The 21,892-nt window shown below is 40.9% G+C and overlaps 1 protein-coding gene and 1 long non-coding RNA gene across 3 annotated transcripts; one reads left to right on the forward strand and one right to left on the reverse strand.

Moving 5' to 3' along the window:
* Positions 1–323: 323 nt before the first annotated feature.
* LOC145428927 (uncharacterized) lies at positions 324–6,217 on the forward strand. Its single transcript, XR_013909279.1, has 2 exons — positions 324–1,105; positions 5,064–6,217. It is a non-coding gene; the product is annotated as an uncharacterized LOC145428927 (long non-coding RNA).
* Positions 5,600–21,702, reverse strand: timeless (timeless circadian clock). 2 transcript variants are annotated; one of them, XM_080301910.1, is made up of 31 exons: positions 21,545–21,685; positions 20,543–20,641; positions 18,069–18,210; positions 17,826–17,979; positions 17,378–17,492; positions 17,173–17,235; positions 16,957–17,058; positions 16,713–16,868; positions 16,473–16,606; positions 15,940–16,027; positions 15,667–15,843; positions 15,243–15,460; positions 15,059–15,162; positions 13,714–13,883; positions 13,335–13,460; positions 12,774–12,925; positions 12,391–12,488; positions 12,186–12,312; positions 11,861–12,062; positions 11,319–11,455; positions 10,953–11,032; positions 10,179–10,302; positions 10,009–10,091; positions 9,705–9,859; positions 9,299–9,527; positions 9,098–9,166; positions 8,810–8,928; positions 8,346–8,583; positions 6,481–6,532; positions 6,324–6,388; positions 5,600–6,216 (listed from the first exon to the last, which is right to left on the reverse strand). In XM_080301910.1, exons 3-31 carry the CDS (start codon positions 18,151–18,153, stop codon positions 6,095–6,097), a joined length of 3,744 nt encoding a protein of 1,247 aa, XP_080158036.1. In that variant the 5' UTR covers positions 18,154–18,210; positions 20,543–20,641; positions 21,545–21,685; the 3' UTR covers positions 5,600–6,094. The 2 variants fall into 2 exon arrangements, with proteins under 2 accessions (XP_080158036.1, XP_026023984.2); XM_026168199.2 differs by lacking the exon at positions 20,543–20,641 and having other exon boundaries at positions 21,545–21,702.
* Between the last annotated feature and the right edge of the window lie 190 nt (positions 21,703–21,892).

The raw sequence follows: 21,892 nt of genomic DNA on the forward strand, positions 1-21,892 counted from the left end.
ATTACAGAGTAGTGGGTTTTAAAGGACACGCTAAACGGGAGTTCATATTTAGACAACCTTTGCAAAGGGTTTATAAGTGACAAAGAATGCCTAATAAATCATTTACTATGGATTTATGGGGCATTTAAACCAACTAACTAAACCAACTTAGCAGGACTATTTGTTTGAATTAGTTACAATTACAGGGGCGTATCCAGGATTTTTTCTTAATGAGATGACAGGGTGTGTGTGTGTGTGTGTGGGGGGGGGGGGGGGGGCAGAAAACAAGACTAGGGGGGAGGGGTTTACTCTGAAATAACCTCAGTTTGGCCAGCACAGTGGTTGTTAGCACTGTCAGTGCACACTAGGTACTGAGTTCCAGTACAGCCTGGGGGCCTTGTGACTTTGCATGTTCTGCCCATTTGTGGTAGAGATGGGTGGAACGATCCAGATGTCGATAGTATCGGACTGATACTAGTGCTATAAGATCGATACTTGGTTTCTGTCCTCTAAGTCAGTGGTCCCCAACCTGTTTTGCGCCACGGCCCGACAATATTTTCACGGACCGGCCTTTAAGGTGTCGTGGATAAAGACAACAAAATAAAACTAGTACCGGTACCGAAAAAAAGAAGATTTATTCATAACACACGTGAAAAGACCCAGGAAAACCGAGTTAACGAAAAAAAACGATACCAACCCTGAAAACCATACATTTCACACCAAAGTCTCAACTCTCGCGGCCCGGTACCAAATGACTCACAGACCAGTAGCCGTCCGTGGCCCAGGGGTTGGGGACTGCTGCTCTAAGTTCAGCATGCAGCCCACTAAATGAAATGAAATGGGGTTTTTTTATGAAAAATATCAAAATATACTTCTGTACCAAATGCAAAAAACCCCCCAAAAAACGGCTGTGTATAAAAATATGTGGACAGCCATGTCTATTTTGTATAACCGATAGCAAATTTCAATTGCAAAAGCTGACCCAAAGCCTGGAGACCGTCTGAGTTTGCATGTTCTCCATGTGTCTGTATGAGTTCTCTCCAGGTACGCCGGCTTCTTTCCACAGTCCAAAGAAAAGTGTGGGATCAGGCTAATCGGTGATTCTACATTGCCTGTAGGTGTGAATGTAAGTGTCAGTGTTTGTCTGCCTTTCTGTGTTAGGGCCCAATAATAATATCCTGGTCAAAAACAATTCCAAGATTTCTCACACTATTACTGTACACATAGTTGAGATGACTGTGTCTACATGTTGAAGTCCAAAGTGAGCATCAGAATGATGAAGAAAGTTGATATAAGTCATTTTGAATCTGTCACAGTGGTTGATGACAGACGGGTTGGTCTGAGTGTTTCAGAAACTGCTGAACTACTGGGATTGTCCCACACAACCATCTCTAGGGTTTACAGAGAATGGTCTGAAGAGAAAAAACCCCAGTGAGCAGCAGTTCTCTGGGTGAAAATGCCTTCTTGAGAAGTCAGAGGAGAATAGCTAGACTGCACCAAGCTGATAGGAAGGCAACAATAACTCAAACAACCATTTGTTATAACCAAGCAATGAGGAAGAGAATCCTGAATGCACAAGACGTTGAACCTTGAAGCCGATGAGCTACAGCAGCAGAAGACCACACTGGGTGCCACTCCTAATAGCTAAAAACAGGAAACTGAAGCTACAATCCACACAGGCTCATCAAAATGAGACAATAGAAGATTGGAAAAGGGTTCACTGGTCTGATGAGTGTTTGAGCTACTGTGACATGCTGTAAGCAACCAGCATGTCACAGTTCAACCAGACTGCTGATTTCTGCTGCAGCATTCAGACAGTCGGATCAGAATTAGATGAAAACAACATAAAAGTGTAGATTCAATCTGCCTTGTTACAATGGCTCTGACTGTTGATGGTGTGATGGTGAGTGGGATATTTTCTTGCCACACGTTGGGTCCCTTAGTACCAAATGAGCATTGTTTAAATACCACAGTCTATTGTTGCTGATGATATCCATCCTTTTATCACCACAGTGTACCAGTGTACCCATCTTCTGATGGTTGCTTACCATCAGTAGCTCAAATCATCTCAAACACTTTTCTGTAACATGACAGTGAGTTCACTGTACTCAAATGGCCTCCAGATTTCAAGAGCACCGTTGGGATGTGGTGGAACTGGAGATTCACATCATGGATTAGCAGTTCAAAACCTGCAGCAACTGTGTGACGCTGTCATGTCAGCATGGCCCAAAATGTCAGAGGAATGCTTCCAACACCTTGTTGAATTTATGCCACATAGAAATAATGCAGTCCTGAAGACAACCCAGTGTTAGCAAAGTGACTGATCAGTGCATATCTCTTTAGTATTACAGCTGCTGCTGATTTGAATTTCTTATATATTTGCTGGAAAGCTTGATCTGTGGGAATGCATTTTGTCAGCAATAAAATAAGTATGGATACTTTCAGCTGCTCCCTTATTTCCAGTGTGGTTGCCACAGCAGATGGATCCTCATGCTTGAGTTGGCACAGATTTGACACTGGATGTCCTTCCTGAAGGAACCCTCCCATTTATCTAGGCTTGGGACTGGCACTAGGAATACAATAGTTTGCGATCCACTGACGCTGAGTTTTGTGTCTATTTCCAGCCTCGAAATGCAGATCTTTTGCATATAAGGTGAATGTGTTAACCATTAAAGCTTTACAAAAATGGTACGGAATACAAACTACAATATTTGCATCCAAAATTTAGTAGAGTAAAAGCAGAAAGCAAAACACAGAAATACTTAAATAAAATACAAGTACATTAAACCTGTCCTTCAGTAAAGTAATAATTTTTTTTTACTTAGTTACAATCTTACTGGTTCTATCCATGCTCTAATCCAGTGGTTAGATTAATGGAACTGTAGTACAATGATATTGTTTGGAGGAGGGGCCCTGCAGGGGCCAATCATATCGGGGAGGTATGCGATACTGCAAATTTCACTAACAATCCAATACCAAGTAATCCAGGTCCAGTATTGCTGATACAAATACTGATACTTTTAAAATGTAAAGGTAGCTTATGGAGGGCAGAGCAGCGTGTCATGAGTTATGAAACGACCACATACCCCCTCTTCAGACATGCCATTGCTGCACCATATTTATTAACAATTCATCAACACAATTCATCCTGGGTCTGCCCCGGGGTCTCCTCCCAGTGGGACATACCCAGGAGGCATCCTTGTCAGATGCCCAAACCACCTCAACTGGCTCCTTTTGATGTGGAGGAGCAAGGGCTCTATTCTGTGTCCCTCCTGGATGGCTAAACTTCTCACCCTATCTCTAAGGGAGAGGCCAGGTACCCTTCAGAGGAAGCTCATTATCGCCGCTTGTATCCCGTTCCCTCCGCGAATCGCTACCTTATCGTGGTGGAGGGGTTTGTGTGTCCCAGGGGCTATGTTGTCCAGGGAATCTTCTGGGATGATCTGATATCTTCTGTAGGGTCTCCCATGGTAAATTGGTCCTGGGTGAGGGACCAGACAAGAGTCATTCAGAAGACCCCTATGAGTAGAACATCAAAGGGACAGTTCACCCTGCCCGGGATAGGGGTACCAGGCCCCCGCCTTGGAGCCAGGCCCGGGGAGGGTGCCCAAGGGTGAGCGTCTGGTGGCCGGGCCTTAGTCCATGGGGCCCGGCCGGGCACAGCCTGAAAAAGGGACATGGGCCCATCCTCCTGCAGGCCCACCACCCACAGGAGGCGCCGTAAGGGTCTGGTGCATTCTGTGTCGGGCGGCGTCCAGGAGCGGAGGCCCTGGCTGACCGATCACCGGCCACCAAGACTACAACCACTGTTGCTGTTAATATTTCTATTAATTTGCTGGTTACCTTTGTTACTTAATTAACTTATTTGCAATAACTGAGAGGAGACTTTTCATAAATATCCCATCCTTTAAAAATGGGAAAACATAAAAAAATATGACTAATACATATATATATGAGGCCTGTCGAGCTCTGCGTGTTAAAACAGAGACAAGTGTTTAGATGTGTAGGTCAATTTGTTTACAGGCCAACTCATTTGTTTCTACTTCAGTGCTCACACAGGGAGTGACTTGGGTACAGAGAGTAACAACTGGTGACACAGGACCTCGAGGATTGCGCTGGTACATTCAGAAATGAGCTGCAGCTGTGAGCGCTGCTTGTAGGAGCACTTTTTTTCTTTCACAGTCAGATGAGTTGGTTGTGCATGAGTGTTGTTGAGCAATAGCCCCAGCCACGGCCCTGTCGGTTGAAACCAACACCCACACGTGTTGTTTACCACTCTCTCTGTGTCCCCCCCCATCCACATTTGCGTATGGAAATCATTGTTGGATGTGCTCAGTCACGCTTGAATCATGTATTGTAAATCATTGGTCTGACAAACCTTGTGCATTTTCTTATCATGCTGTGGCATGAAACTCAATTACACATGTATTCTGAGATAAACTGCAGTACGACAAAAATATCAGGAAGTGGTGTTTTTTCCCCCAGTCCTTACAATGGAATAGGCAGGTACATTTTCCAGAGAATCTACCCACAAACGCACAGCGCCCCAAGGCAATCTAAAGAAGGAGAATGACTAATTGCCTTATGCCCGATGTATGATTTAATAGTTTTCATGGATTTGAAATTGAATGGGTGCTGTCAGTGGGTTCAGTTTTGTAAGGCATTAAATCCTTAGAGGACCTGTTTGTTGCTGAACTACTTTTAAAAATTACAGCTTTCTTTAAACTACAAAAAGTCCCGAGAAATACAGGAAATAAAAAGCAACAGTTTCATATCTGCTGAGAAAAAGTGCCACAGTCACCTTGGGGCAACAACTAAACAACTGTTTATTAAAGGAAACAGTTGAGTACAAACATACACACTTTAAAAATCAAATGTCCTTTAATTTTTTTAATGAAAAGTCAACTTCCATTTGAGTTACCATTTGTTAGACTTCTAAATATTTAATCAATTGGGCAACACGATGCCTCATTCACATCAGACGAATGCTTCTGGTCACAAATCCTGGTCACAAATCCTGAGTCACTGCTAACAACTAAAGTGTCTGACCCTTAAATTCATGTAGACCATTTTACTGTTCACAGGAAGTGATGTACCTTTAACCTCTCAGCTTTAAGGACTCCACCCACACATGCTTAACTCACAGCAGTGTCTGTAGATTGTCAGCTCTGCTTCTGGCTCTGTGGGATGGGGGCAGAGCAGATGCTGTGACAGGAAGTTACAAACGTGGTCCAGATGTGAGGACAAAGACCACCTCCAACCCAGCTGGAAAACGTGGACGACTAGAGGCGGTGACTGCAGACTAGATGCAAGATCCACACGTGGAAGGAAACCGAATCACACATTTATTCTTGGGATCTTTTTTTTTTGCGTTTTTCACAAGTATGACTGAACCAAAGAAGAATTTTTATTTGTTCCGGCTGTCTTGTACATCTCTGTAACTGTAAAGCCATTTTTTTCAAAAACTGAAAGCCACATTTGAAAGCAATAAAGAGAAAAAAAAATGAGTCTGTGTTACTAATTCTATACTTAATTCTTAGTTAATAACATGTATACGCCCCCTAGTGGTGCAACACAGGCCAACGTACAACAACAACAAAAAAATCCTGCCAGGAAGCCATTTTTGTATTCTGTCAACAGTGTGGTTTTATTAATCAGTACACTTGAATAGAATTATCAAGTCCCAAGTCAACACTGACAAGAACTTGAAAATATACATAAGACTTGTATGCATGGAACAGCATTCAGATAAAAAGTTTAATCTTAGAGTAAACATGATGCACAACCTTCCCAGCATTGATGGATATCTATTTGGGAACCTTTTAAGAACATATGTAGACTAACAAAATTAAAGACCAGCAGAACTTCTTTAGCAGGAAATGCCAATAAATTGTCCACTTGGAGAACAAAAAGAAGAAGATTTGTTTCTTCTTCTTTTTTTTTTTTTTTTTTTACACAGGCTAATTTTCCATATGTTCTTTTGGGTTACTTTTTTTTAGTAATCCATTAATAGTTTATCCTGTCTGGACTTCAGGTCTCCAGCGGGCTGCGTGCAACATGCGGGACTTTTAATGCATCTCCCATCTGAAGTTTTACAGCCCATTAAAGGCCGTCTCTAATCCTCCTCTTCTTCAATTAAGACCACGCGTCTTCTCTTCACAGGAGCAGAGATGTCCTCCTTGTCTGAATCTTCATCGCCATTTGTATCCATAGCCGCTGCAGTAGCAGAGTCTTTGTCTGCAAAGACAGCAACGTGTGAGCAAAATGATGAAATGAAATGAATGAATCAAGCTCTGTCATAATCAAACACCAGTGAACCCTTCAAACAAGCAGGAGCACAATACCGTTCTCCTCGTCATCGTCCAAAACTCTGCTTCTGTTTCTTTTAGTTGAGGTGCTGTCCTGGGAACTGATGTAAACATGGATATTTAAAGAGTTAATCCTCTGAGGATTTTCGCCTTATGTTTACTAGTTAATAAAAATCATAGGATGAGACCTCACCTTTCATTTACATCATGTGTGTCATCGACAGGAGCGGCATCTGACTCAGGAGCTTAAAAAACCCCCCACAACAACAAAAAGCCCAGTATGAACACAAGTCACATCAGTGTAATTACTGCTCCATCCCCGATTAACGGTACACATGCAACTTCTTAATTTTACCAGCATTGCAGCCATTTCCCATCCTGATTCTAACGCAGCTGTACTGCTTTGCCCAAACTGGCACAGCAGAGGACTCTCATCATAACATGTGCTTTCTGACTTTATATTATGTGCACCCTGCTTTTTTCTAGCAATTTCAGATGCAACTACAACAAAAACATGTTTGGCATAACTTGCATAAATAAAATACAAGGCATAGCCAAAATATACCCAATACAACATAGCAGTGCTTCACAGACAGATGATAAAACTGCTAAATAGTATAGGAAGCACATTCAACATTAAAAATTAAACTGAGTTTTATATAGAGAGTAGAAAAGAAGTCCTCATCAGTGAAGCTCTGAGACCAGGATTCACCATGGCAACAGGTAAATAAAGAGCAAAGCCTCCATTTAAAATCTGGTGGATTTATCTTAAAAAAAAAACAACAACAAAAAAACCAAAAGAAAAACGAGGAAAGAAAAGTGTAATTTTAGTCAGTAATACCTGTTAAGTTGAATTTGTACTAGATGAAGCTGGAATCCTAATTTTACATTTATTTTGTTTTTGTAAATCAAATTATTCAAACATAACTTGACAGGGACAAAGTGTAGGCGACTCAAACTGAGGATACAAATCTGGAGAAACAGCTAAGACAACGTTTACCGTTTGATCTTTGACATTAGTTACCAAGAGAGCAACAGATAGATCCGCCCTCAAGTCCCTTGACCTTGAGATTCGGGGGTCACTGAAATGCAAACTTGTCTGAGATTTTTAGCAGATACAGGATCAAAATCTTTTCAGCCTCATCTTCACTCAAGTATTCACATTAAGTCTGAGATGCAGCTCTTTGACCGATTATAGTACGACACATTATAACCGACGATTGATCGGTTATAAACTTATGGTACAGTAAAAGTGTCCAGTGCAGGGAAACTGGCTGACAGTCTGACAGCTGCATTAATGTCCACAGTCACAAAGATGGAGACTATTTTATTCTGAGCTGATAATAAATCACTGTCTCCTTCTTTTTAGGTATTCTAACAACTAAACGATTAAAAAGCGCTCATGTGAGGGAGTCAGGGAAACTCCGTTTGTTGAAATAAACCTGCCAACAACCAGGTTTAGTTCACAGAGTCTGCTAAGTGACTCAGGGATGAACATAAAAGCCAAAATTTCCCTCATCTCACGGTTAATAAACTCAGAGTCGTTGGCCAAACCTGCTTCCTGGCATAAGGCCCAGCTTCCACTTCTTTGGTTTGTTTTATATTCAGTTAAGTTTCCACTGTCTAGACTGCAGACCTCCAGAGGGCTGAATTCACCCCCCAAACCACTTTAGGGAGCTTTTGTTTTTCTCAGCTCCTGTCTATAGCTTTTACAGTATACTAAAGATGGCAGCTAATCCTAATCCTCAAACCATCTTCTGTCTTTGCTTCACAGGAGCAAAATGACCCTCGATTTAATCTACAACATCTGCATTAGGCAGCTGAATTCTTTTTTTCAAACTTAAAGCTTTGTTACTTTTTTCCTAAACTACAGATGCAAACAAACAGTGGTCAGTTCTTCACAACCTATGAGAACAATGCTATTGTAACAGATTAAACTACTACATTAATTATTACTCAAGGTTACTGCTACATTGTTGGCTATGTGACAAGCCAAAGTGCTGTAAGCTGTAATTAAATGGTTTCATCCTAGACAGAAAATAAATCTGCCACATATACCTGCATCCTCAGCGGTGTATCGTTTCCTCTTGCGTGCAAGCAGCAGAGCTCTCAGGGCCTGAGCTCTCTGTTCATGAGACGCGTCCTCCTCTTCCTCCCCACGGGGTTCCTCTGCTGGGCTCCTGGTCCCATCTTGCTCATCATCATTTTTAGGTTTGTCCTCCTCAGGGCTGAGAGCTGCAGCTGCACTCCGGAGCTGAGATACACTGATCTTTGCAGGGATTCTCCAGAAGGACTCCTAGTTACCAAAAAACAACAACAACAACAAAAACCCTTTTCAACAACACTCACCTCAAGTTTTTTCTTTTGTATTTAATGTAGTTCTGTGTCATTTCTAAATATAGATTTCTCTAATTCAGCCCAAACTACAGTCGCACAAAACAGATTAGGAGTAGGACTACAGCACAGAATAATGTCACATGACTCATTTGACAGTGAAATATCACTCGCATACAAGCACACACCTGTTCATTTGCAGGTGCTCGCATTCCCAATTTGCGCAACAGTCGTTGGAAGCTCTTGTTTTCCATGGCTTCTTCATTTGACTCTGTGAACGGGGCCAGTGGAACAGGCTGAGACAAACCTGGGAAACGGACCACAATCATTTCAATATCGCGCCAAATAAAAGTAATTACAACATGCTTTAAACGCACTGTGCAGCATGCATCCATATCTTCCTAAAATCACCAACAGCAGAAAAAAAAACAATGTCTGGAAAATGTTTGTTTTTTTTTGTTGACAGATGCACTCACCGTCATTTTCACGATCATCTGCAGTTTTGTTCAGACAATTCTGTAGCCACAACAAAGGTCCAGACATGCCTATGGGGGGAAAAAAAAATCCAGATTTTAATATCTTACTACAAACATTAAATCCACATCATCGCATTACATGTTATCCATTCATCCTCTCTGATCAGTGAGAACACAGGGGCAATCTGGCCTTTGTCTCACCTTCCTGTTTCAGAGCATACACCATTTTCTCTACATCAGGTCTCCTTCCTCCTGTAGAGTGCATGCCTTGGCTCCTCCTGCCACCATTTAGTGGTCTTTCACTTTCCTGCTCTTCAAGGTCCTCTGCCTCACTCTCCTCAGACTCATCCTCTTGCTCATATTCATCATCTCTGTCCACAGGATCATCCTGGGTGCCTTGTGTGAGTTCAGCCAAGAACTCTTCTTCAGTCTGCATCAAAAAATGAGTTTAAATTTATTAAGAAATTGACATTTCTTCAAATATAATTCACTTCAATTCAATTCAATAAAACTTTATTGATCCTGAAGGTTGACCCCGAAACAAATCTTATTTGTTCTGAAGTTTTTAATCTCTTATATTTTAAGTATAAAAGACTAAAGTAGCTACCATTCCTTTTCCAGTGCTCTTCCCGTGAGCACTCCGACTTCTCTTCTTATACAGTTCTCGTCTCTCAGACACCAGGCCCATGCTGAGCAGCTTGTCCACCACACGTGCTCGGGAGCGCTTAGCAGTGAGCTTCTTCATGATGCTACCCAGCACATCTGTGAAAGCAGAGGTTTTATCAGTCAAAACTGGACACACATACTGTGAAGCATTCATGCTTAATTTACTGAGATTGGAACAGAGGACAGATGAAAGGTAAAATTTAATTTTTCTGTCATGCGTTTAAAAATAAGAGAATATCTGTTACCATCAGAGTCTCTGTACTCCTCAAACAGCATCTGCAACTCCAGCTCTTGCTCTTCAGTCCACAGAACAATTCCAGTACCTTTCCTTTGAATATGACAAAAATTCTTTAACGGCAGCCTTGTATTATTAGTTTGCATTACATCCTTCATTGAAAATAAATCAAGTACATACTTGGGTTTCTTCAGTTCTTTAGCATTGCCCACCAGGCGCATATGTACCAGCTGCGTCACTACCTGACGCCGAGTGCGGTTGCTGTTGCTTAGTAATGGCAGGAGAGTCTCCACTATGTCTGGCACTATGCACAAGAGTCAGCAGTCAGAAGCTTCATGTACAAGTATATTTAGTAACTTATAACAAGTTTTGGGTGTAATATACTCTGAAGTAACACATTAATGTGGTCACATTACTTTTTCAGTAACACATCACTTACTTAACTCAGTAATCATGTCACAGTTAGAATTATGTTGTTATGGTGCTCCAATGGTTCAATTATTAATAAGCTGGTTTGACAGTCAAAAATGAATTAAAAAGCTATTTCTATGTGTACATATTTCTACAGTAGAACTGCAGTAACAACTGCTCTAAAGTTACTTTGGGTGATTTCTAAATTTGCTTTGATTTCAAGCAATAAAAGGTTTCATGCGTGTTATTATTAGGATGTTGATTTATGTGTGTGGGACTACAGAATAAGATTTATTTTAACTGGCAATTATTTAACTGTGTATTTCAGGCCAAGTTATAGAGTAACACAAAAGGATGTAACAAATACTGTAACAACTTAATTTCTACAGTCATTAAGTAACTCAATGCATTACCTAAAACAAAACAAAAGAAAAGCCCCAAAAGGAATTAGTAATATTTAACATTTTCCATTTTTTTGAGTAATGACCCCAACACTCCTTATAAGAGACAAGAAAAGATGTGCAAACAGCAAACAAAGCCAACCGTCAGAGTCACGGTGCTCCTCGTAGAGTCTGCGCAATTCCTCTTCCTCCTCTTCAGTCCATGCTGGTCTCTTTTCCTCTCTAACAGATTCACAACAATGACATGCAATACTTCAAATTATGGACATAAATACATATGCATGCTTTACATTGTTACACATATGATATGACACATGAACCGTTTTCACACATGAGCGACGAGAAAGTAATTGGGCACACAAGGGGCGCTGCCTAGAAACATGAGATTATTCTCTGTATTATAATGTCTATAATAGTTCAGGGCTGCAGTGCACATGTGAAAATGACTTTACATGAACACATGTATTAAGTCTATGTAAACAGAACCTGAAAAAAGAAAAGCACCCACTCTTTGGTGTAGCCTTCTGTCATCTCACGCACAGCTCCCACATTTTTCCAGAACAGCAGCTCCACATACGCTTTATTGTTCTGTGCTGCCAGTGAAACGAACCGCTTCACTAAATATTTGCCAAGAGTCACTAGTTCCTGTGATGGAGAAGAGGAAAAAAAACATGTAAGCGATTGTGTAATATCTAAGCTTTATATCAACAGCTTGCAGAAGAAAGTGTTCTTTTTAATTGCTAGATATCTGACATGCCAGGTGCCCTCCGGTGTTATCAGTCACAGAAGCTTCCCTCACCTGAATGTAACAGCGTCCCCTCCCTTTAGTGCATGTTCTGGCTGCACACCAGGCAACCTTATTTTCTTCTACAAAGAGCGCTTCAGACATAACTGATTTATTATCCACCATCAGGGTAGTCCCTGAATGTGGATATTCTGGTATCAGAATTTAGCATCGGTAGGAACCTCCCATAGTGAGCTATCTCACACAGATGTCAGAGAAACTTAACTAGGATTACCAAACGCCTTCCTCCAGTGTTGTTACCCTACCTGGTAAGCAGCTGCAGCAGGGTCATTTAAGATTTTGTTGAAAATGTGGAAAACTGACAACTGGAAGAGCAGGGCGTCCATTTTAAGGTCAACAGCCAGGCGGTGCAGCATTCGAGCAATGCAGTGGTTTGTGTGTGGGGTGTTTTTTGAATAGGATTTCAGCAGGAGAAGGTACGGATGAACAATACCGGGGTTGGCAAATCTGTAAAGACCAAGAGAAGGGGCAAACTTCCCATTAGGAAAGTCACAGAACTGTATGCAAACAGACTCTAAGGCAACATTTAGCATGGATTACAGCACAGATTTGCCACAAGTTACTTCTCACCTCTTGATGAAGTCTAGAAATTTGAACTCTGTTTCAGAAACCTGGACAGACTCCAGCTCTTCCTCTTCCATCTCTGGCCCATCCTCCTCCTCTTCCTCCTCCTCCACCACAGCAGTCTGAGATGACCCTGAAGTCAAAAGCAAAGGTTTGAATCCTGCATGGAGGTTTTTGCACAAGAATGATAAATATACATTTCAATACTTACTTGGCAGTTTGGCATGGAGGATCTGCTTAAGGAGTTCCAGTTCCTCTTCAGGTTCCACATCAGCTGAACCAAACACATCTCCCTCTGGCCACACCTCTCTGAGCATGACAAGAAAGGAAAAAAACACAAACATTTTCCTAACTACACATGCCTGCTTAGAAACTTAGGACAACTGAAAGAAAAGTCTAATTTAATAATTGAATAAACAAAGTAATTTTTAACCTTTAAAAACTTCTTCTAGAAAAGGCATTTTTCGTATCCACATGATTTCAAATTGAGTCTCTATTGTGGTTAACTTCAGAAACTGTAAATTTTAAACATTTTGCAGTGGCCACTATAAGATTTAAATAAAAAAATAAAAAATAATACTGAGTTTTACTGACCTGGCAGCACGCAGCAGCCCCAGAGCTTCTGGGCCCATTCGAGCCAGCAGAGCATCCTGCACTCTCACCATAGCCTCAGTACGCTGATCCTCAAGGGGAGTCTCAGATGTGGCATCAAACGGCACTAAGCTTTGAGTTAAAGATTCAGACAACTGCAAACAGAGGACAAGAGGAGACACTGAGCGTGAGCAAGTTTGTCACATCGATATGTTTTTGACATTTTTAAGACCTCTTGTCTAAAATCAGCTCTGAAACAAAGCTTTCTCTCTGCTACTCCTGATAATAATATTATAATATACTTACAATGCAACAATATTGGAGTGTGAGTGTGTGTGTGAATATAAAGCACGTAGACATAGATAAAACAGCTATATGGATGTGAGTGAGATCAGGTGCCTGAGAGCAGAAAGGACTCTGAATGCTCACATGGTGTAGAAAGGTGCTTTTTAACTACCAGTCAGGTCTATAAGTTTCTAGATAATGGTAAATTATTTTGTAACTTTCCAATTTCATGTTTCTACATAACCAAACAAACATCTCGAGGCTGAGCTTCACACCAACCTTAAACCCTGCACCCTTCAGCTCTTCCTCTACAATCTTCCAGGTCTCCTCCAGGGCCTCTGGACTAGTTTCTGGAGCTGCCTCCTTTTTCTTACCATGAGACTTTCTCTGCTTCACCCTCTTCCTCTGAAGAGTTAACAGAGCAAATGTTAACATTAAAAAAAACAAAAAACAAAAGCAAGTGAAAATAAAATAAAATAAACAATAAAAACAAAGGTGAATCAAATAGACCAATACGGCAAGGCCGGGACGGTTCATTTGGTAAAGTAAATCCGTTGTGCATCTTTCTTGGCCTTTAGACAATAATTCTGATGGCAAAAGAACCAAATGGGACAGGCGGAAAAAAAACAAACATTGCAAATTAAGCACAAGAACTTACCTGCACCATCAAGTTTCTGCGGCCTTTGCAGAAGCGCTCTAACATTCGCAAGAAGAGGTGAGTTGACTCTACCAGGTCTTTGAGGTAGGATTGAGGTTGCTTGGTTTCATCATACTTTCTCAGCAAGGTCAGGAAAATCTCTCTGTACTCCATCAGGTAGAATATGTTACCTAGAAAGTAAAAGTAAACAGATGAGACAAACTCAAACACTGGGGATTGTCTTAGTGGTATACACGGTTGTGGACAGAAGTTTACATCGGCTCATGATGGGCATGAATGTTGTGGTTATTTTTGGATTTTAACAATTTCTGTGAGTTGTTCTTGTTCCAGGTTGGAATAATTCTACAGTATGTCTTGGGTGAATAAGTATGAATTTATATTTCAAACATATACCACTAATATCTGGCTCATATTAGTAACGATCCTCTAGCTGCTGATTTGAGGGGAAGGTGAAAAATTTGGAGGTAGTCCTCCTTGTTAATTATTCCATCCACTTTGTGCAATGTACCAGTACCACTGGCAGCAAATTAAGTCAAGTTTGAAGACCTTACCTTCCCTCCTCCATACATACCTCTTGACAGCTCAATCTCTGTCTCATCTGACCCTAAAACTTTTATCCAGAAGGCATTTGGCTTGTCTCTCAATTGATGGTGATGTAAAATCCACTTCACTGTGGACAGTGATGCTGGTCTTTCAGCAGTTTCCAGTTTATGGCAGGCTTGAGCCTTGAGGTTCCTGGGTTGTTCCTGGGTTGTTCCTGACCAATTTCCTCTCATCTGAGGGTGACAGTTTGGGTCTTGTTCCAGACTTTGGCAAAGTCTGAATTACTGATCTTAGAATCTGCAGTTGTTTAGAAATGGCTCCAAGAAATCTTCCCAATTTGTGCAAATCTACAATTCTCCTTAGCACGTCTGTGAAGTTCTTGGGCTTCCCCATTGTACTTAACAATTGTCAATCCAATGAGTGCTATCAAGCAAATCCTTTTCATGCCAGTTGTACTCAATCATGACCATGAGCGAGAAATTAATAGGCCTTGGCGAGTTGAAAGTCACTGTAAAACCTTCAGCACCACTTGTTAAAAGAGTGTATTAGTGGTACATATTTGAGACTGTTTGTATACTTTGACCCTGCGTGGTTCAGAGAAAATCCAAAATAAATTAAAACTTGTGAACTAAAGTCTTCTTTTTTAAAATCATTTAAGATTTATGTTGTACAAAAGCCCAAATTTACCTTGACATTCATGCCCAAATGTCTGATCATAACTATACATATGCTAGAAGACCATGTGAAAAACTGTTCACCTTGAACAAAAGTTATATATAAACTTTTAAACCTACAATCTTACTTTTAATGACGCTGGAACTCTGCCGGATGCTTTCATCCTGCGATCTGTCCATCTCATTCACAGTTAGCAGCAGTTCTTGATATGCCTTTAGTGCCAAGTGCATCCTAAAAGGAACAAATCGCAGCAGTGTTGGGCCGACTCAAGTATTCGATTCCATTAACCAGCTTCTAAACGATCGCCTTACCTGCGGGACCAAGAAGTGGCCTCTTTCCGGTCTGTGAGCAGCATCTCATAGTAGTTGGTAATGTTGCGCTCAATAAAATGAAACGCCCGGATTGACATGGTCTCAGAAACTAGGTCGGCACGGAAACAACTGCCTCTGTTGAAAGCCATGAAAAAGCTGAGTGCCCACAGGTAATAGGTCTCATCATGTTGCTGAGTCTGCTCACGAATGAGGCTTTCCTGTTGAGAAGACAAAGACAAAAATCTGGTGAAAACAAAAAACCTTAGATGCCCTTTTTGGATGTTTTCGATGGTTTTAGATGTCGAGGTAAGAAGCATCTTCCTGTTCACAAAAAACCATTTTAATAATTTAGCTGAGAAAAACTTGTGTTCAGCATGTCACTGTGCATCTATACAAAAAAATAAGACACATAACAGCGGCCGACCTTAACGAGGTACATGAGTCGATTGTAGCAGTTCTCCAAGAAGTCCACACAAAACTCTCGCAGGAAAAGTCGAACATTTAAGGCCGAACGTCGTTTCTCCCCACTTTCTTGGGCCTTTCGATGCCTCTTGGGAACACGTCTCACTGCTTTGCCAATGTCGTGAGTGTAATTTTTGAACTTAAAAAAATAAATAAATAAAACAGACAATAAATTATTTTCTCTTAACACGATCTCTTAATGGAAAGATTTCATAACGGAAATTGAACAGCTCACATTCTGAAGGTTCCTGTGATAGATCACATCTTTGTCCCCTATTGCCTTCAGTCCTTGAACAACAAAAGACCCTCCGAAGCGAGAGTGTCTAAGAGGAAAACAACAGCATATACATTGTGTCTCAGTACTCAGGATGCTATAGTGTTTTTGGGAACATTTTTGCAAGCATATAATGACATTTATCCATCCATCTGCGCTCATTCTAAACCAACTTGTTGCAACTCCACCATGTGTCTTAATGCTATGCTGACTTTTGCCATGAAACTATTTTTTTACTGCAACTCTTCTGTAGCTGCACCTCACCCAGAAGTATTCCTAGTTCACAGATACTTCTAATGTAATACACATTATTGTAAACAGTTCCGAATTGCAGCAAGGAAGTGATTTTGACTGAGAAGATCAGAGGTTCAAGTTGGAACCCTTGTTTACCCAGGACCTCTGGCCCATCACCACTTGAAAATCTATGTGCATTTAAACTCTTCTGTAATTGGCAACGGTAAACTTGGCACTAAAGAACATCTGTGTGTCTGCACCTGGTCCCTCTCTGTAAAGTGCGGGAATGTTTCTCTGCATGCTCCTTCTGCCTCAGTGCCTCCAGCTCATTAGAGTCCTTCTTCTTCTCTTCTGCTGAACGAGCATGGCCGGCACTCACCAAAGCTTCTGGAGTCTGTAAAGAAAGAAAACAACAACAACAAAAATAACAAAACCCACTGAAACAGAGAACAGCTAGAACATTTAGATGTGCACTCCCAAAATGGATCTTTCTGTCTAACCTGGTCTCTGAACATAAGGGAGATGATTTCCAACACATGCATACTCCACTGCTGCTCACTCTGTGCTGAGGCCAGGAACTTGATCAGGTCATCAAAGCCGCTCATGTGAATGGCCCACAGCACTTGATCATGGACACTGGCATCATCATCCACTTTCTGCAAATAAAGGATAAAAAGAGAGAGATTAGGGATGGGAAGAACTTGCACTTATATGGAATCAGCATAATTCTTTTTTAAGTCAAACCTTCTCTTCACTGGGGTTTGCAGGTACATGAAGCACATTTCTAACCAGCAGCAAAATCCTCTCTATCAGCAGGTTATCTTCTTCCTGTCTCTGCTCCCAGTCCTGAGTGACCAAAGGTGAGGATGCAGACAGAAAGGCATGAAGAATCAGAAGCATTTTTACTCTGAGTGGAAACTGCTCAATGAAAACAAAAATCTGAACAAGTGAAATACTCACAAGTTGTAGAAGGTTGTACAATGTCTCACTCAAGATACAAAACACATTCTCACTGGCAAATGCCTGAAAATTAAAGATAATGATAAAGTGGCAACAGTGATACTTTTATTGTGTGCTTTATAAAAACATTGTCTGCAAATATTTTGTTTGTAATTACATAAAAACCACTTTTTATAAAATCCTTGCTTTATTGCTCTTCAAATACCTCCTTATAAGCCTGCAAATGAGATGTCACTTGCAAAAAGTGATGCCTGAACACCGGGTCATCTGGGACTTTACCAAAACAGAGCATGGCAGGCTGCGTGAGGTTGACCATGAGTCTAGAAAAAAAAGAAAGAGAGATTTTAAGTAACAGATTGTTTTTTAAACCAACTGGTATTGACAGAGAATCAAATTTATTAATTTTCTAACAATAATGTGTCACCATAGTAACACATGTTACACGAATTGTATTAAAGGACAATATTACTATTTTTATTTGTCACTGTCACTTACCTATCAATCAATCTTTACTCCAGATTCACAAAACATATCACATAACACAAAAATAAGATAAAAAAATATACCCAAACAACCTTCGCTAAAATACAGATGAGCATATTTATATATATATACACATATATTTTATAGATGAGACTTCTCAGGATTGGTACCTGATGCAGGCATCAAATAAGGCTTTGTCCTGTCTGTGCTGAATGATAATAGGCAGAAGGTCATTCTGTACAATCTGGCTTTCACCCAACTGCTGCCGGACATCACGGGCGTCATCTTCATGGCGTAAATAGCGAATCAAGTCTTTCACGCTCTCTGTAACATAGAGACACGGCAGCTGTGAGAGGACTGTTCTGGATCAAAACAACAACTACATATATATTTACACTTCAAATAGGACTCACCTAAGCAATCAGCCTCCTTGTGATAGGCGTCTCCCTCCAGATAACCTAGAGCACTGCACGTTGCCAAAAGTTCACAGTTCATCATGAATAAGTCCACACACCATCAGGGTGCCTTGAGGTCCAGGGGATCAGCGTAAGTGACCTAAAATTGTCAGAATAATCACAAAAGCTCAAGCTGAAATAATTACTCCTTACAAACAAGGTTAGCAAAAGAGCGTCTCAAACGTGTCCTTGAAGTAGATGGCCTACAGCAGCAGAGAACCACACTGGGTGCCACTCCTGTCAACTAGGAAAAGGAAACTGGAGCTACAATTACCACAAGCTCACCAAAATTGGGCAAAAGAAGACCTGAAAATGGTACCTGGTCTGACGAGCCTCAATTTCTGCTGCGACATTCAGACAGTAGAGTCATAATTTGGTGAAAACGTGGTTCAGGCTGCTGCTGCTTGTGTAATAGTGTAGAGGATATTTCCTTGGTATGCTTTGGACCCTTTAGTACAAACTGAGCATTGTTTAAACAACACATCCTACGGAGTTATTGCTACTGACCATACCTACAGTGAACCCACCTTCTGATGGATGATTACAAGCAGGATAACATCATGTCATAAAGCTCAATTATCTCTAACTAGTTTCTTAAACATGACACTGAGTTCACTTTCCTGAATCTAACACAGCATCTTTAGGTTGCGGTGAAACAGGAGATTCTCATCGTGGATGTAGTGCCACCAAATCTGCAGCAAATGTATGCAGTGGCGTGTCTAGAAAATCTTTGTTGGGGGGGCCAGGTAGGGGCACAGATTTGGAGAAGGGTGGCAGATGTAATTGGCAGATAATGTTAAAAACAATTCTACCAACCGTTAACCATAATTCAATAACCCTGTAAACCTAATAACCGAATGCGCTTTTAACTCTTATTAGAATGAGATTTTAACCACTACGGTGCAAAGTTTTTAGATACTGCGTTGATAAAGTACAAGAGATACAATCAGTCAGTGTTTATTCAGCATTCAAGGACATCAATATTTGCATAGTATTTTTACTGACATGTAGTGCACATATGTTTTGGGCAAAAACATTTTTGAATATTAAAATACGAACATTTTTAACATACAATTGGCAAATTAGCCAATGCCAATGCAAAACCAATGCCTGTTAAAAAAAAAGAAGATAATCTTCTCACAAACTGGTGTTTGATTTTGAAACAGGAAAAAAGTGGGGAAACAAATGAAAAGACTAATATTTGAATAAAACCTGAAAGCAAGTAAATACTTTCTATGCTGCCTTATGGTCAACTTTGGTAATATTGATCAAGAACAACACTGGCTGATGATGAAATACAGTCAGCTGGCATGGTGACACTGCCAGTATTAACCTGCAGGGCTGGACTGGGACAGAAAATCGGGCATTTTCACTACAGATTGGCCCACCAGGTATTAAAGCCATAAAGCCTTTGAATGAAAACAAATGCTGTTGTGACAGTGATGTACACTGTCTTGTTGGTATATGTATGATTTCTATACATTTTACGTCAGATAAAAACTTTGTTCGCAAGATTCAGATAATTATTTAATAAAAGCTAAATATTTTAAATGAGAATAAAAAAAGAAAAGTATTTCTTTGTGCCCCACCTTTCCCTGTTAATGCCCTACATGGACCCCCTGGCAACACTTTGCTAGACCCGTCCCTGCACAGTTACCAGCTGTCAGCTACACAGAAAAGGATCCTGGTGTTATTTGTCTCTCAGAAACAGTTCATAACTTCCCTTCAACTCATTCCTGTCACCTAAAAGGTAAACCTGTTTCTCCATCACCTGTTCAGCTCTGATGATTCAGTAAGGACATCTCCTGGTTTCATCCTTGTGTTTCCCTCTCACCACATATCCAAACCGACATCATGACCAGCAGCTTTACAGCTGTGGCTCCAGCAAACATCAGCTGATAGTAGAAAGCAATATTAAATAAATTCTAACAACAGCTGATCAAGCTTAAACGTGCTGCTGTTGTTTAGCGCGACATCTGCTGGTTTCCTGTTTCTGGCGCAAAGTGGGTGATAAACAAACAAGAGAGATGATCAGCTGATCATTGATCAGTTTCATGATTGAAGTAGCAATAGAAGAGGCAGCTGTAAAGACAGAATAACTCCAGCTTTGTGTCTTTTTCCATCCTAGCTGAAGTACGGGACAAACTGTGTCTCTTCTCAGCTCAATACGAAACGCATAATATTTTCTCTGAATGAGGGACCATTCCATTTTTTAAGGAGCTGTTGGCAACTCTACTAACTAACCTTATGAATAAAATAAAGTTCACTATCAGTAACATCATAGCAACCGAACAGCTGTATAAACTCGTCATGCTAGCTCACGCAGTATGAGGTATTGTAACTGACTGTAAAAAGTCAGCACAACGAAAATAAACTGCACCTAAACTTGGTTTATATCTGACCCAGATAGACTGCAGGTCATAACTTCTTACCTGAAGTTCAGTTCACCTGACACTCGGACCGGCGGCCGCCTCGGGTCTCTCCTCCTCCTGCCTCACCTTTCCCTCATCCACCTGTTGCCTCTGTGAAAGCTCCGCCATAGCCACCACCAAACAACTGAGTTATTTTTACACATCGGCCAGCATCTGGCCAATCCACCACTTCTCATTGTTCATGCCGTTACAAAAATAAATAAATAAATGAGTCATCAGCCCACCATGCAAACGTCCGATGGCTAGTCCAGCTATGTTAACTTGTTAATCTTTCTATGTTAACTTGTTAATCTTTCGCCAAAAAAATGTTTTCTGCGGTGCCGTCTTTCCTCTCCTACCTTTGCTAACATGATGCGCATAGTGCAGAAGCCGGTGCTGCATTCACTTACCCTCGGATATCTGAGCTTCACTGTGAAACCATAATGGTATATTTGATATTTCATTAAATTTTATTATTTTAGCTTCGGGGTGGCACCTGGAGTGGCCAGTCTGGTTGGGGGGGTGGCCTGTGCCCCCCGAGGCCACCCCGCTGGACACGCCATTGAATGTATGATGCTGTCATGTCAATAAAGACCAAAATCTCATAGGAATTTTTCCAGCAGCTTGTTGAATACTATGAATTAAGGCTGTTCTGAAGGCAAACGAAACTCCAACCAGGTACCAGCAATGAGTACCTAATAAATAAAGCGACACATTTTTCCATATACCTACTCAGCTGTGTTTGACTTGATGACCAACCTTGTTAAGTGTGTGTCGGTACAAACTGAGTGCAATCTAGCTTTACTACAATTACTACTACTTATTTACAGGACCTGCTGAAGAAAACTGACTTATGTTATTGGTGGCATATTTAGAGCTGTATACTATATACTTATAATACTACTATGCTACTATTTCTGCTAAGACTGCGGTCTTCCTTCAGATCGGTAACCTTGTGTCAGAGCAGCTACCTTAGGTTTTACGTTTCATACAGTATAAAGAAAGTAGAAACAACGTACTTACCTTCCAGGTCGTCCAAATGTTGTTTCAGTCTCTCCTTTTAAACAACCACCAGCGTATTTGGCGCTGTCTTTTCTAACAATATACGGCTGTTTTCCACCTGCAGTCACACAACTGCGACAAACCGGACAAGTCTCGCGCCAAGACCGCGAGCGAAAACTCTGGAGGCGGATGTAGAATGTCGTCACGACGTAAAGTAGCTATGCCCTGATTTTTGCCTTTCAGGTAGCGCCTTTTTAAGTTGGGGACTGAAAAAATAATGTACACCGCTGACATGGCTGTGTTAAGTTTAAGTGAAGAAGCTTAATACAGAGATTTGAGGCAGCAGGAGTCAAGTATGGCGGAAGCAAA

Source organism: Astatotilapia calliptera, chromosome 5, assembly GCF_964374335.1.
Source record: "Astatotilapia calliptera chromosome 5, fAstCal68.1, whole genome shotgun sequence".
Lineage (NCBI taxonomy): Eukaryota > Metazoa > Chordata > Actinopteri > Cichliformes > Cichlidae > Astatotilapia > Astatotilapia calliptera.